Source organism: Neophocaena asiaeorientalis, unplaced genomic scaffold, assembly GCF_003031525.2.
Source record: "Neophocaena asiaeorientalis asiaeorientalis breed wild unplaced genomic scaffold, Neophocaena_asiaeorientalis_V1.1 scaffold96, whole genome shotgun sequence".
NCBI lineage: Eukaryota > Metazoa > Chordata > Mammalia > Artiodactyla > Phocoenidae > Neophocaena > Neophocaena asiaeorientalis.
This window is the reverse complement of record NW_020175831.1, coordinates 561,129-574,354: the sequence shown is the minus strand read 5'-3', so window position 1 is coordinate 574,354 and position 13,226 is coordinate 561,129. Positions and strand designations below refer to the sequence as shown.

At 43.1% G+C, this 13,226-nt stretch overlaps 1 protein-coding gene across 3 annotated transcripts in view; it reads right to left on the bottom strand.

The window, feature by feature from the left end:
* The window catches only part of ITGA6 (integrin subunit alpha 6), a 76,477-nt gene that overhangs the window by 35,302 nt on the left and 27,949 nt on the right, over positions 1–13,226 (bottom strand). For 2 of the 3 annotated variants that reach the window (XM_024732864.1, XM_024732865.1), the window contains exons 2-4: positions 4,949–5,073; positions 3,237–3,316; positions 1,571–1,826 (exon numbers count right to left, since the gene is read on the bottom strand). In XM_024732864.1, the coding sequence (XP_024588632.1) occupies positions 1,571–1,826; positions 3,237–3,281 (301 nt within the window). In that variant the 5' untranslated portion in view covers positions 3,282–3,316; positions 4,949–5,073. Of the gene's footprint in view, positions 1–1,570; positions 1,827–3,236; positions 3,317–4,948; positions 5,074–13,226 lie in introns of those variants that run through there. The other variant, XM_024732863.1, reaches the window with a different exon arrangement.

Here is a 13,226-nt window from a genome sequence, read left to right as displayed (position 1 = left end):
ACTTAGTTAACTAAACCTACAAAAAACTTTTAAATTATATGAACCTGATATATTTTACATTTTCTATAATCCTAAATCAATTTATCTTTTTACTATACTGTGAAAGTAAGATTAGTAGTTTGATCTTTTCTTCCAATCACTTTAACCAAAGATTTAAAAGCTTTAAAAAATTTTCACAGCTAATAATTGAAAAGAGAAGATCTCACATAGTCCACTATAAATGGTAACATTTTAAGTCAGAATTTATAAAGCAGATAAAACATGTTTCCCATAAATTAAACCATACATAATTGATGGGTGTTTTTATTGTTTTGTTTTACTATGTATGGCCTCTATTCTTGCTAAAATAAAACAATTTCTAAATTCATGTGTTATTTCGATTAGGTCAAGATAACCTGACAAATGCTGTTACGTGGAAGTTTTGGTTGGGGCCGGGGAGGCCAAAGGAAATTCCTCCCAAAGGTTGCTATCGAGCAAGGTGTTCTCAAGGCTCATTTCTAATAGGAAATTTCTGAATGGAAAAAGGGAAAATTTTCCTGTTTTTCCTGACTAGTGAAAATGTTATAACACAGGATTTATTTTAATAAATTTCTCAAAAGAAAAGTCTTATTTCCAAATCAGATGCATTTCTCTTCACTACGGATTACAGTAAGGTTAATTGTCCTTTATAACTCAGTGGTTTTCCTACACCTGCTTAATTTCTTCAGAGAAGTTGAACTTTTACTACAGGAGCACTGACCATGTTCATCCAGGCAAAAAATGCAGGCCATTCTTCTCCCTCCCTCCCTCCCGGTGTCTCCTTTTACCTATATCACGAAATTATTTAAACAATACCATTAAACAATCTTTCCAGAAGTTATCCAAAATCATCTCAAAATTCCCTAATTTGACATCTATGCTTCTAACTATACTGCTTTATTAGAAAAACACAGCCTTTTAAGATAATACATAATGAAAAAATGTCTAGGGCTTCCCTAGTGGCGCAGTGGTTGAGAGTCCGCCTGCCGATGCAGGGGACACGGGTTCGTGCCCCGGTCCGGGAAGATCCCACATGCCGCGGAGTGGCTGGGCCCGTGAGCCATGGCCACTGAGCCTGCACGGCCGGAGCCTGTGCTCCGCAGCAGGAGGGGCCACAACAGTGAGAGGCCCACGTACCGCAAAAAAAAAAAAAAAGTCTGTATTAATACAATGTTATTTGTACATGACACCACTCAATTATTTTCAGTTTTCAGATCCCTACCTGAAAATTAAAACTTTCAGCTTCATGAAACAGGCAAATACAAAAGAGCAAAAACTAATGTTAACTATATTCTTACAGAAGAAAGTTAATTACTTATATTAATGTAAACTGCTGGCAGAGGGGAAAAAAATCTCTTAAAACATACATTTTGAACACCATTTGTTTCTAAAAATCAGAATTTAGATATTTTGCTATCCTACTCTACTTCTACAACATAAAAGTGCCTTATAACACATTTTGTTTTCATTTAAAATGTACTAAATCATGGTGCATATAATAGCAATTATGTAATAATTCTAATCTCTATTTCTATAAATACACACGTCATACCTTTCCAGTTGTAAGTGCCTGGGGCTCCAAACGCAATGTAATGAAAGTCTTTAGTAAAAGTAGCTGCTACACCTTGTTGGCAAGAACCAAATTTTTCATGACCTCTTAATCGGCCATCACAAAAACTCCAGTCTCCTCCATCCATATCATCTTCAATCCTGAGATTCTGACTTAGGACGTAACACCTTCCAAAAATGTCTCGGGATTCCTGTTTTGTATTAACATGCTGCCTTTTTTCATATCGATGAGCACATGTCTGCAAACAGATGGAATAAAGTAGCCCATACACGTCGGCAAACCCTATGTTTTTCATTACAAATTGATGAAGTTGTCAATAATCAAGAGGTTAATTCTAAGTGGGATGTTAAATGTGGCCTCCTCCTGAGATTGGATCTGAAAACCAGCAAATCTTCCTCCCCACAGTTGCAAGGAGACCATTATCTAGCACAGGGCTTCTGTCTTGCCCTCAGCCTGAGAATAATGCTCCAGTCCAAATACTGAATGCCAATCTGTAATCCACAGGCAAATTTATTAATAAATTTACTTGTCACATAAACAGTGGGAAACACCCTGTTTCATCTTCTCAGTTTAATTGGTTTTTAGTGGCTATATAAACCTTCACATCAGTATGTTTGTGAAAATAAGTACTCATATTCCAGAGGAGAGAAATCATGGACATATTTTCACAGGGATCAGGCTAACACTGCTAAAACAAAGACTTTTTCCTTTTACCTATACTGTTTCCTTAAAATCAATACTAACTAACTTATCCTCTGAACTCTGAGATTAAGTTTATTTTAAAAGGCAGAGACAATTACACTGCTGGGAGAGATGAAATAATCTCTAATTTTACAGGGTATTCATGGCCACCCTCCATATAACAGGCTGAAAACACTTCACAATGTCCAAGTCAATTTCCCATAATGCATCCCCTTAGATATAAAAATTCAGTGTTTGGTAAAATTCTCACTTTTCTCAAAATTCTACATAAATTCGTTACAGCAACCAGATTTTGAAAGAAACAGAAAGATCATCATAATCCAGCCTGGCACCTCCAAGGCCACGTCGCACAATCCATCTAACAGACCCTTTTTTTCTTCGTTACCACTTCTATTTGAAGAAGCTCAGAATATATAATAAAAGAGTTTTAAATTATCTGATCCTTACTTTCCATGACCATTCCCATATTTTTTTTTATAACTCATCTATAATAGCTACATAGTTCCTGAGACAAAAAGCATGCCTAGTTTTGTTGTTGTTGTTGTTTGTTTTTAACATCTTTATTGGAGTATAATTGCTTTGCAATGTTGTGTTAGTTTCTGCTGTATAACAAAGTGAAGCATGTCTAGTTTTGCTTTGCTTCTTGTTTTGAGACCACCTAGAGTTTTAGGTACATTGGTAAAGGTTTTTAAATAAGTTCTTTGAATCTGAAAGTTCTAAAGAAAAGCAGATCGTAGAGCTATTTCAAAATAGATCAGAAATCACAGGAAAAATAATGCTTTCATTTCTTCTTGACATCAATTCCTGCTTTAAAGCAGTCAGTTTTCTAGAATGTATACTCTATGCAGGCAGAAGCTCTACCTGTTTTGTTCAATACTGTAAGCCCAGCAGTGGCACACAACAGGCACTCAGACACTGTGGAATGGACACACTTCTCTACACTTACCACAACTTTGCCCCCTGGACCTTGGCTCTGGACGGTGACCCCCATCCACTGATCTTCCTTGCTTTCCGATGAAGGGTCAGCTGTGGAGAAAGCAGCACAGTTTACACAGAGTTATGACTTCAAAGCCACTGCAACAGGAAATGAACCAATATATGAACAAAAATGTAAGAAACAGCTTCTAAATTGCCTTGACTGCAAGTCTAAACACTTAGTAAATTTAATTACTCAATCCAGAAAAATTACTTCTCATCTTAAGAAAATGGGTGAGTGATTATTGGTATGAATGATTCATCAAATTCTTTATATAAAATACATACCTTTACCTGGTAGCCCTTCACTTTCTCTGACATCCAGGGTCCCGAGTACAGAAACTACCATCCAAACTAACAAAAGGTGGGTATTTCTCTACATACTCCCAAATTTGTTACATAATAGCATGAACTCTTCTTTACTGCAGATGGGAAGACAAGGCCTCAGACTCACCTTATATCTTCCTATCAATGCAGAAAAGGAAAGTGATATATTTATTTTTACCTCCTTCCTCCAAAAAGGAGAGAGAGGGAAACCATAAATCTCACCATGTGCTCATTTCAGTATCAATCTGAGCCTACTGTGTGACCCTACATCCAAATTTTTGCCTTCCCCAATGAGAAGGCAGGCATGATTTCCAATCTTGAATCATTACAAAACTATGAAACCTGGGGCTTCCCTGGTGGCGCAGTGGTTGGGAGTCCGCCTGCCGATTCAGGGGACGTGGGTTCGTGCCCCGGTCTGGGAGGATCCCACATGCCACGGAGTGGCTGGGCCCGTGAGCCATGGCCACTGAGCCTGCGCGTCCAGAGCCTGTGCTCCGCAATGGGAGAGGCCACAGCAGTGAGAGGCCCGCGTACCGCAAAAAAAACAAACTATGAAACCTAACAACTTTAGGTAGACAGAAGGAAAAAATGCCAAAATGTTAAGTAAAGAGCAATTATGCCTACATTATCAGCGGGTCTGGGTTTTTCCCTTACAGTTCAAAGTCATTTACAAGTTTCCCACAATTAACACGTATTATTTTCTAATCAAAAAAAAAAAAAAAAAAAAAAAAAAAAAACCCAAAAACAAATACTGTTGCTAAAAAGATGAAAAAGCAAGAGAAGAACATAAACATGAATCTGCAAATCTGCCTAGACCAAGAATGTCAAACTAGGTTTGGTTGCAGCTTCTCAGGACCCTAATTGCTCTGCCTACCACACAGAGTCTGTGCAAAACAAGCCTCTAACTGAGATGGTAGGGCAAAATTTATCCATGTTGGCCAGCTTTCATTTTAGAGAGATCTGATGTTTAAACAGTCTTTCTCCCAAATATTTTAACAGCAAATGAGAACTTTTGGCCGCTGAGTACAAAATACACATTCAATTTTCTTCGCGGCTGTGAATAGTTTCTCTCCCGTAGAACCTCAACACATCACTAGGTGGCGACATCGATACACCATATCAGTTTAGAAAGCAGAGTTGGGTAGGGAGGCGGGCAGGAACTACGGGGCAGCCCAGTGACTTAAAACTTAAATGTGCTCAGGGCAAGCAAGAAACAGACGAGGCTGATGCAATTAACAGAGGCCCTCTCTCCAAGAATAAGTGCTTGTCCCCCCCCTTTCCTTCCGCCTGGAAAGGGCAAGTGGGATACAAGGCAATTTGGTCAAGGGAACCCTGAGCGAGTGCAGAAGAACTCACCGTCGTTATCAAATTCAATCCGTGGGCACGGCCCCCGGGAGGTGATGTCGCAGCTGTACAAGCCTCCTGTTCTGTTGGCCTTCTGCAGCGGAAGGGCCACTGCCCGTGGGGCCCCCACAAGCAACCTGTTGACGAAGCAGAGAATTTGCAGATTTGAGTTGAATACGCATGTAACGTTTCAATCAGTCAGAACCAGGAGATACTGGGGTTCTTCTTTATCAAGGAGTCCCCTAATTCTCTGCCAGTTTAGGTGGTGAGGGAGAACAAAAGCAGAGCCCTGTGACACACACACACACACACACACGCAAAACGATGCAAGCACAAGAAGGGTTGTTGAAACAAGGTGAAGGATACGCGCGTCTCTCATCGAATCAGCAGCTCTCTGTGGAGCACGATTCTGGTGTCTCAGAAGCCACGCTTTGCACAGAGCTTGCCCCCTGCACCTAAGCCAAGGACATTATAAGGAACCCAGACACAACAAACACTCCCACACTGGAGAAGAAAACTGGTCACATTAAACTCAACAAGCGATGATACGTCCATTTCCAACATTGTGCCTTCCTGGGGGTGGTTTTCAAAGGTAATTTTGAATGTCCCCCAGATTTCCAGTTTTTACACTGTCATTAATTAAACCGGGAGGCCATCAGACTGAGGTGGCTCTAACACTGTGGCAGCCTACGGAAGCGAACCAAAATCTCAGCCTGTAAACGCCTCACTGTTGCAAAACCAAACCCTAAGGGCAACCAATCACAAACTGTGTCCATCCCATCAAATCATATCCTTGCTTTGCTTCCTTACTTTCCCTGTGTCTTTCCCTGCTCCTGTCGGTGGAGCACCGCTAACCACTTCCGCTTGACGCTGCCAGGTTCGCACCGATTTCTGCTCAAACTCGTCGAGTTTTTAATATGCCTCAGTTTACCTTTTAACAACACAGATTTGGAACCAAACCTTTGCCCAAGATACAACTCAACTGAATTACTCTTCTGCAGCCTCTTTCTGCATCAATTCTTACTTCCTGGCATTTTGGTCATCTCGACAAGCTCCTCCTTTATCGTCCAATTAATCCCCACCAAGGATTCAGGGATACCACTTACGTACTAGGCATCCTAATATTCCCTCTCCCCTCCCACCTCAGGGTTCTTGCCATCTCCAGTAAGAGGGGCTCCTAAGCCAAACCCACAATCCTGAAAATCTGTTTCCCAGCCAGAGGGATCTTTAGAGACCCACTACCTTTCTGCTGTGTTCTTTTTACTTAATGCCCTTTACTCACCATCAGTTTTACAATCTTTGAGGTCTGGCTGACTGACAAGAGGAGAAGAAACAAAGAGAAAGAACACACACCTGACTGGACAGAGAAACAGAGCTGAAAGGGAAACCAGGCTGGAGTTGGGGAAAGGGGCTGGGAACACGAATGTGAACCAACAACTAACTCCCAAAACAGAAAAGCCACTCCTGGCCTTCAAGAAACTCACAAATCTCAGATGCCAAAAACAAAAGAACAAAGAAACAAATAAACAACCCCACACACACAACAGTCCTTACCACTTTTGTCTTTGCTGTGATCCCAATAAGGGATTTAAATTTTTTTTTTTTTTTAAACCAATGCAACGCAGTGGGTACAATGCAAAGAAAATGCACTCAGAAAACAGAGACAGGAGCCAGACTCTACCCAGGGAGAACCAGTGAGGCAGGTCTTACAGAACGATGGCTGGCTTGTGTGGGAACATGCATCCCTTGCACCATCCTTCCTCCCAGACCCTTGGGTGGAAGCACCATCAGCCTCCACCTCCAATTCATCCAACATTTAAGGGATGAAACAAAACACACCAAAGTACGGAACTGCAAGACCAAGGTGGGGTCCTTGGTGCCTGGAACTTCTGTGCAGAGGCAAGGCCAAGGGCTGCCCCACACCTATTCCGCTAATGTCATTCTTGATCCCAGGAGCACTGACAGAGCTGAGAGGTGAACTAGGCTACACTGTGAGTGAACAAGCTCAATTATCCAGCAGGTGTGGAGATGGAACCCTGTCTAAGTACTTCAAGGGATAAGCAAAGTGCTAGGGTCAGAAGCACAAAATCACAGGATGTGGGCACTGGAAGTGCCGGAAAATGCATCCAGCCCTCTAACTTCACAGAGGAGGAAACAGGGGCTTTGGGGAGGAGGGTAAGTACCCTGTCCCTAAGACCTCACAGCTAGTTGGGAGCCAGGAAAAAAAACTACCTTGGAGCAATGTTTTCTCTATTCCTCTAAATTGCTAGCTCCTAGGAAAATAAAACCCAGGATTTTAAGGTGTTTACAATTTAAATGAAAGGGCAAAACCTACACAAATGAAACATTGAAACAAGAACCGTTCCATTTACTAAGATTAATTCAGAAAGGGTGAGGGAAGGCGGACGCGAAGCATTATTGCAGCTGGGTGGGGTGAAGGTCACGAGGAGATTTCCTGTAAAGGTAACGACTCCAACAGGCAAGGCTATAAAGAGCAGAGCAGGCCAGGAGTTCCAAGGTTACTACAGTGTGCCTTCTCTGACCACTTCCTCTCCTCATCCCCGCCCAAGGAGCCTGGCAAGCTACCACAGGCAGGTACTGGGGCTTGTTATTTCCCATTGACCGTCCTCGCTCATTTGTTCACTTATTCATTCCACAAACATTCAAGAGCCTCCTAGGGTGAGTAAGAATTGCCCCCCTCCCTGCCAAACCCTGGCCCCGTGAGAGCCAGATCCAGAATCGGGTCTTTAAACCACAGGGAGGTAGAGGCAATGGGAGGCCGGGGCAGAGTGCCACGCCGGTCCAGAGGGCGCTAAACCTGCCCTGGAGCGTGTGTCACCTAGAGATGACAGGAGCTGGAGGTGGCCCAGTGAGGGGCACAGTATGTGCACGGGCTGAGAGGGAAGGGGCCGGAGGAAATGGAAGAGTAGGAATCGGTGATGCAACAAGACGGGACTGGGGATGGGCAGCCCGATCTGCGGAGCTCCGCGTTCCGGTGCAAAAGGCCACAGATGCGCACCTGCGCAGCGCCTCGGGGCCCCTGGCTTCCGCTGACCGTTTGTCCCCAGCAGGGGACAGGTGCTTCCGGGTTTCCTGTTGTTTAAAAAGCTGCGGAGATTGTTCCATTTACATGGACAGTCCTTCAGAGCAAGCCGCTCCCTCCAGCCTCTTTTCCCCTGGCTGCGTGGGAGGGCTTCTCCCTCTTCGGTACCTGCAGATTCCACTGCTTCCCAGGCACTCAAAGGGCGGGCCTCTACCACGCGGGAACCCTTTCACTCCAGTTGGCTGGCTAGTTATAGCGCTGGAGGGACAAAATTTCCCGGATGCTACGAATGCCAAGCTCTTGCGGAAGTTCCCCCGCATTCTTTGGGGTGGCTACTGCATCTGAAAGCTGACAGAGAAGGATGGAAGCAGCAGGAAGATGGTGGGGGGGGGGGGGGGAGAGGGGACAACACGTAGGAAAAGGGAACTTGACAAAATAAGAGAAATGTACCTCTGGAGAATAATGTTAGCTGCCTTGTGTTCCCAGCACTATCCTTCCTCCCAGGTCCCTGGACAGTTGGCACAATGAGCCCCACTTCGGAATCTGTCCTAGCTCAGACGGAGGAGGCAGGGTGCTCTGGGGCCTCAGGCCACAGGCAGCCAGAGGGGGAAGACCAGACACCCATCAGTGGGGGGTGCCCCTGCTCTAGCCGCACCCCATTCCCTGGGACCACACTTACAGGAAGACAGTGATGGGGAGGGCAGGTAGAGCTATAAGTCAGACAAAATCAGTCATAGAAAAGGTGAGGAAGCACCTTGATGGAGGAACACGGTACCCCCAACCAAAGTCAACAACTGGCAGGTGGCTTAATCCTCAAGGGAAAGTCACCATCGCTTGTTCAGGAAATAAGCAAACTCCGATTTCTGCTTAGAACCAGCCTTAATCACAGGAGGTCACAGCCCATTAGCTGAAGCTATGTCTGGCAAGGATAAAGAATTGAAAATAGAGCTGTAACCAGTCGATGACACCATCCCCAGTGCAACCCATCTACCTCCTCATTAAGTCCTTTAGGACCTGGGCACTGGCCTAAGCCATTCAGAACCCAGCCAGCTCCTGGGATAGCACAGCGAGTGCAGCTCTAGGGGGGACAGTCTGCATCTGGGGGGAAGACTCAGGCCACACCAACATCCAGTTTCTGCTCAAATCCCACTTCTTTCCCTTTGAGGCTGGGTTTAATGTGAGCACCAGGAGCTCTGGGCACTGCAGGGATGGATGCCCACAGCAACTCCTAGGGCCCGGGGAAGCATGTGCCAGGCTGTTCATTTTCTTTTAAGGCAGCAGCAGCTGTTTTACTGACCCACCCAGTACCACTGGAGGAATTCAGAACTACAGTCACACCTCACATTCAGAGTGACAGGGACCAAGGAACATGAAGTTATGGCTTTTGAAGGGAAGTGGTGGAAATGAACAGAACAGGGTCTTAGAAACCTATTCCCATATATCAGGCCAAAAGAAAAACTGTAATCAAGGAAGGGCAAGAATCTGGATTTGAACTAAGATTGTTTTAGACACCAAAAGGAACAGGAAAAATTACATCCCAAATTGCTTTCCACAGGGCCATTGGACAATCACCTCCACTGTTTCAAGCTGTACTGACATAAACACTGCCTTGGGATTCCAACATATTGGAAACTTACCTTTAAAATACAAAACTCAAAATGTGTAAAACCACATAATCTTTAAAGATGAGAAATGAAATTTGAAATAGTAAAATACAATGTAAAAGGCAAATTGCACAAGTGTGGCAGTGACTGAGGACATGGTATCAATTCAGGCCTTTGGAGTCTAGATAAAATTCTCGGCACAAAGATGCAGGATCCTTATCATGCTATTAACCACAAGGTTATTTCAAACTTCAAGCAAGCCATACTCCTATTTCCTATAGTCAAGTTCTCCCCCAAGCAGAGCCAGTATACTTTTGCATAACTACATCAACCAAAAGTTCTAAACACTGGGGTACTTTTAAAACTCTAAGGACAATAGCAGCTTTGCTTCATTGTTTTTGGCAATAATTCATTTCCTCAAGGATTAAAGATTCTGCCTCTAGCTATGCAACTTTGTCCCAGGAAATGTGAAATATTGCTTCATTAGAACAAGGACACTGTTATTGCCTAATTTAAAACAGCCTTCCTAGTTTGTCCAAATTAAACCTTAATTAGAAGATGGCCTTAATAAATCAACTGTGTCACCTCTACATTTAATCCATCTTTGAGCTCAGTCTTTAACAGTAATAAATACGGATGGCAAGAAACCAAAAACAACTTACAGTGGAAAGCAACAGATTCTACACTCATCCCAAGTCCCACTCTCTGGGCAGAACTCCTTTTAAATTCTGGATTTACTTCTCTAGAATGCTAGATATCGATATTATGCTAATACATTTATTTCTTGACTTACCAGCTTTAGGCAATTAACTGTTGACACCACAATATGAAAAGGGGAGAGCTTAAACTACTTGCTACTTTCCCTCCTATGTTTAATAACTATATTACTTTCGTCCTTCTATTTGCTACGCTTTAAGTTTTAAGTAATATATTTAAATTTCTACTTTCTCTTCATCAATTTCTGACAAAATCTCTCCATTCCCCAGCTGGGGAGATGATGCTGTCAGCACTCTGTCTCCCCAACTTTCCTCTTGGTGCCTCCAAGTCCTACCATCCATTGGCTATACTTTTACACTATTACCAGAGCTATTACCATTTACAATTTGTCTTGTAACCACATTTGGTCACCTGTTCTTTTGTACAACCAGGTAAACATTATTCAGTGCTGAACCAAACAGCATTGAAATTATCCTCTATCTGGGACCAGCATCAGAAGCTCTTGTCCTCCAAGGATACTGTTCCTAGCATCAAGGTCAAACAGACTTGCTTTCCTTCCATTCTATCAATTGTTTGGTGTACGTCACATTTGGACCATGACTTCAGCTTTTCTTGGCGTTTCTCATTACCGTTTTTACTCGCTTACGTTGTTTGCTTTTATTCCAGCCCCAATTGTTTCTAAGCTCCCAATTGTACCTAGTATGAAATCAGGATCTCTTCTTTGCTCAGATGTCCTCCTCAGAGCCCTTGGACCTCCTAGTACCACACAGACTGACTGCTCTTCTAGGTCTGCTGTACAGAGTCAGGGTCATCTGGGTCTGCTATACGTGGTCATCCTAGCACTTCCCTTTACCGCTCCCTCCTGGATTGGTCTCCTTTGACCTAGGATCTCATGTTTTCCTCTTATTTGGTTTTCTTAAATGTCATCCTAAAGAACAGTACATGATAGGTAAACTGAGTCCCTGCATATACAAAAATGTCATTCTGCTCTCACTCTTGACTGACAGTTTGGGTGTAGCATCTAGGTTGGAAAACACTTTCTTCAGAACTGCTCTAATTTATTCCAGTGTCCAGTGCTGCCAATGAAAATTCTGACGTTAAGTCCTATTTTCGTTTCTTTAAAGGTGACTTTTAGGCTCTGCACGTTAACCCAGGCGTTCTGAACAGCACGACAGTACCTGTGCGTGAGCCTTTTCTCGCTCACTGTGCACTGCGTGGCCTCTTTCAATCTAGAGACTTAGGACATCAACTTCCAGGAAACTCTTACGGTGCATCGGTCATTTTACTCATTCCATTTTCTGTTCTTTCTGGAATCTCTGTTAGCTAGTGGGACCTCCTAGATTAATCTTCTCACTTTTTCCTTCCCTCTCTCTGGTTCCAGAGACTTGACTTAATTTTCTAGTATTTCTAATGAAACTTAAGTTTCAGCAATTATATTTGTAATCTCCAAAAGCTCTGTGTTTGGATTGCGCCTTTCACATAACAATGCACCCTATTCTTATTTTGTGGATTCACATATTCTCAAATTCTCATATTCTAAGCATTTTACCTAGATGGTTTTTTGGTTTTGTTTTTCCTTTGTTCTCCTTCTGTTCCTGGATTTTCTGTTTCTTCCGATTTTTCTTCTGGTTTACTTCAGCCATTCCCTTTCACGCTGCTAGCTCTCACTATATGCCTGATAATCCTTGGTTCTCTTGTTTTGCTATTGCCTAAAAAGGTCCATTTTTGGCTTGGTCTCACCCCGATCAGGAATGCTGAAAGGGAGTCCTGGGTGGGGCCTGCTGACAGAGGAATCACTTTAGGCTGAGTGAGCAGGGAGCTGCTGTCAAGACTGAAAACCAGTCTTCAAATGCTAGAGGAGGAAGGCTTAATTCTTAGGCTGCCAGCATTCACACTAGAAGCCCCAGCTTTCCCTAGCTGTTTTTTAAATACTATAACTGCCTTGCTTTACCTCTACAAGAATCCATTCTTGAGCTGTCATCATTTAATCTTTGTAAAACATGCACCTGTCAACACCCCCACCCCCTTCCCCCCAAAAAGAAAGTACTATGGGTTTTTTTGTTTTTGCCAGAGTGTTAAATTCCAGCGTCCTATACTCTGTACAGAGAGATGGGGAATGAAGGTGTCATCTGGCATCTGTGGTCCAGCATATAGGCCTTTACTTCCAGATCCACGCCTGATTCCCAGAGCCTGCCTCACCTGACGATTCTCAGGGTGGGCACAAGGCAGACCACCTGCCTCCTTTTTCCCAGTCCCTGCACGATATACCCCTGAGTGTGGCTCCCTCCCTTGTTAAGGCCATAAGCCAGATCCCATCTGCTTTCTGCCTTTTAGCAATAATCTCTCAGCCATCACAGAGCCCTGAGGAGCCTGCAGGGAAACCTGTATATCTAGTCAGCCATCTGGAACCTGTAAGTCAAAATCCAATCATTTCTTGAAGGAATCCAATTTTCACCCCAGCCTGGATTCCTTGCAGTTTGAAGGTGAATGTCCTTTTCCCAGCTGTTACCACAACATCTCTATCATTACAATCACCCCTCATATACCAGGGATTCCTCATAAAGCTCCGTGAATGGGGAAAAAAAAAATCCAAAAAAGGGGTTTTTGGCCAATTTGTATATGTAAGCCATTATGAATGTAGATGAAAGAGTCCACTGACATTTGATTATTTATGCAAACATTTTGAATAACATCTTATTAAAAATTTATCTAATAGTTTTACTCTTATTTTACAAAGCAATTGTATTCAAACTCCATATGCTGCTTTGACATTACTTTCTGAAAAGCCATGTCTAACCCAGTTTTCCAGGGCATTTCTAGGACATTTTAAAGTTTATAACCACACCTAAGACTTGCAATTATCGTGTCAAATCCTGAGGAATTATTACTAAATGTGAGCTAAATTTCTTTGCTTCCTTTTTGAAAT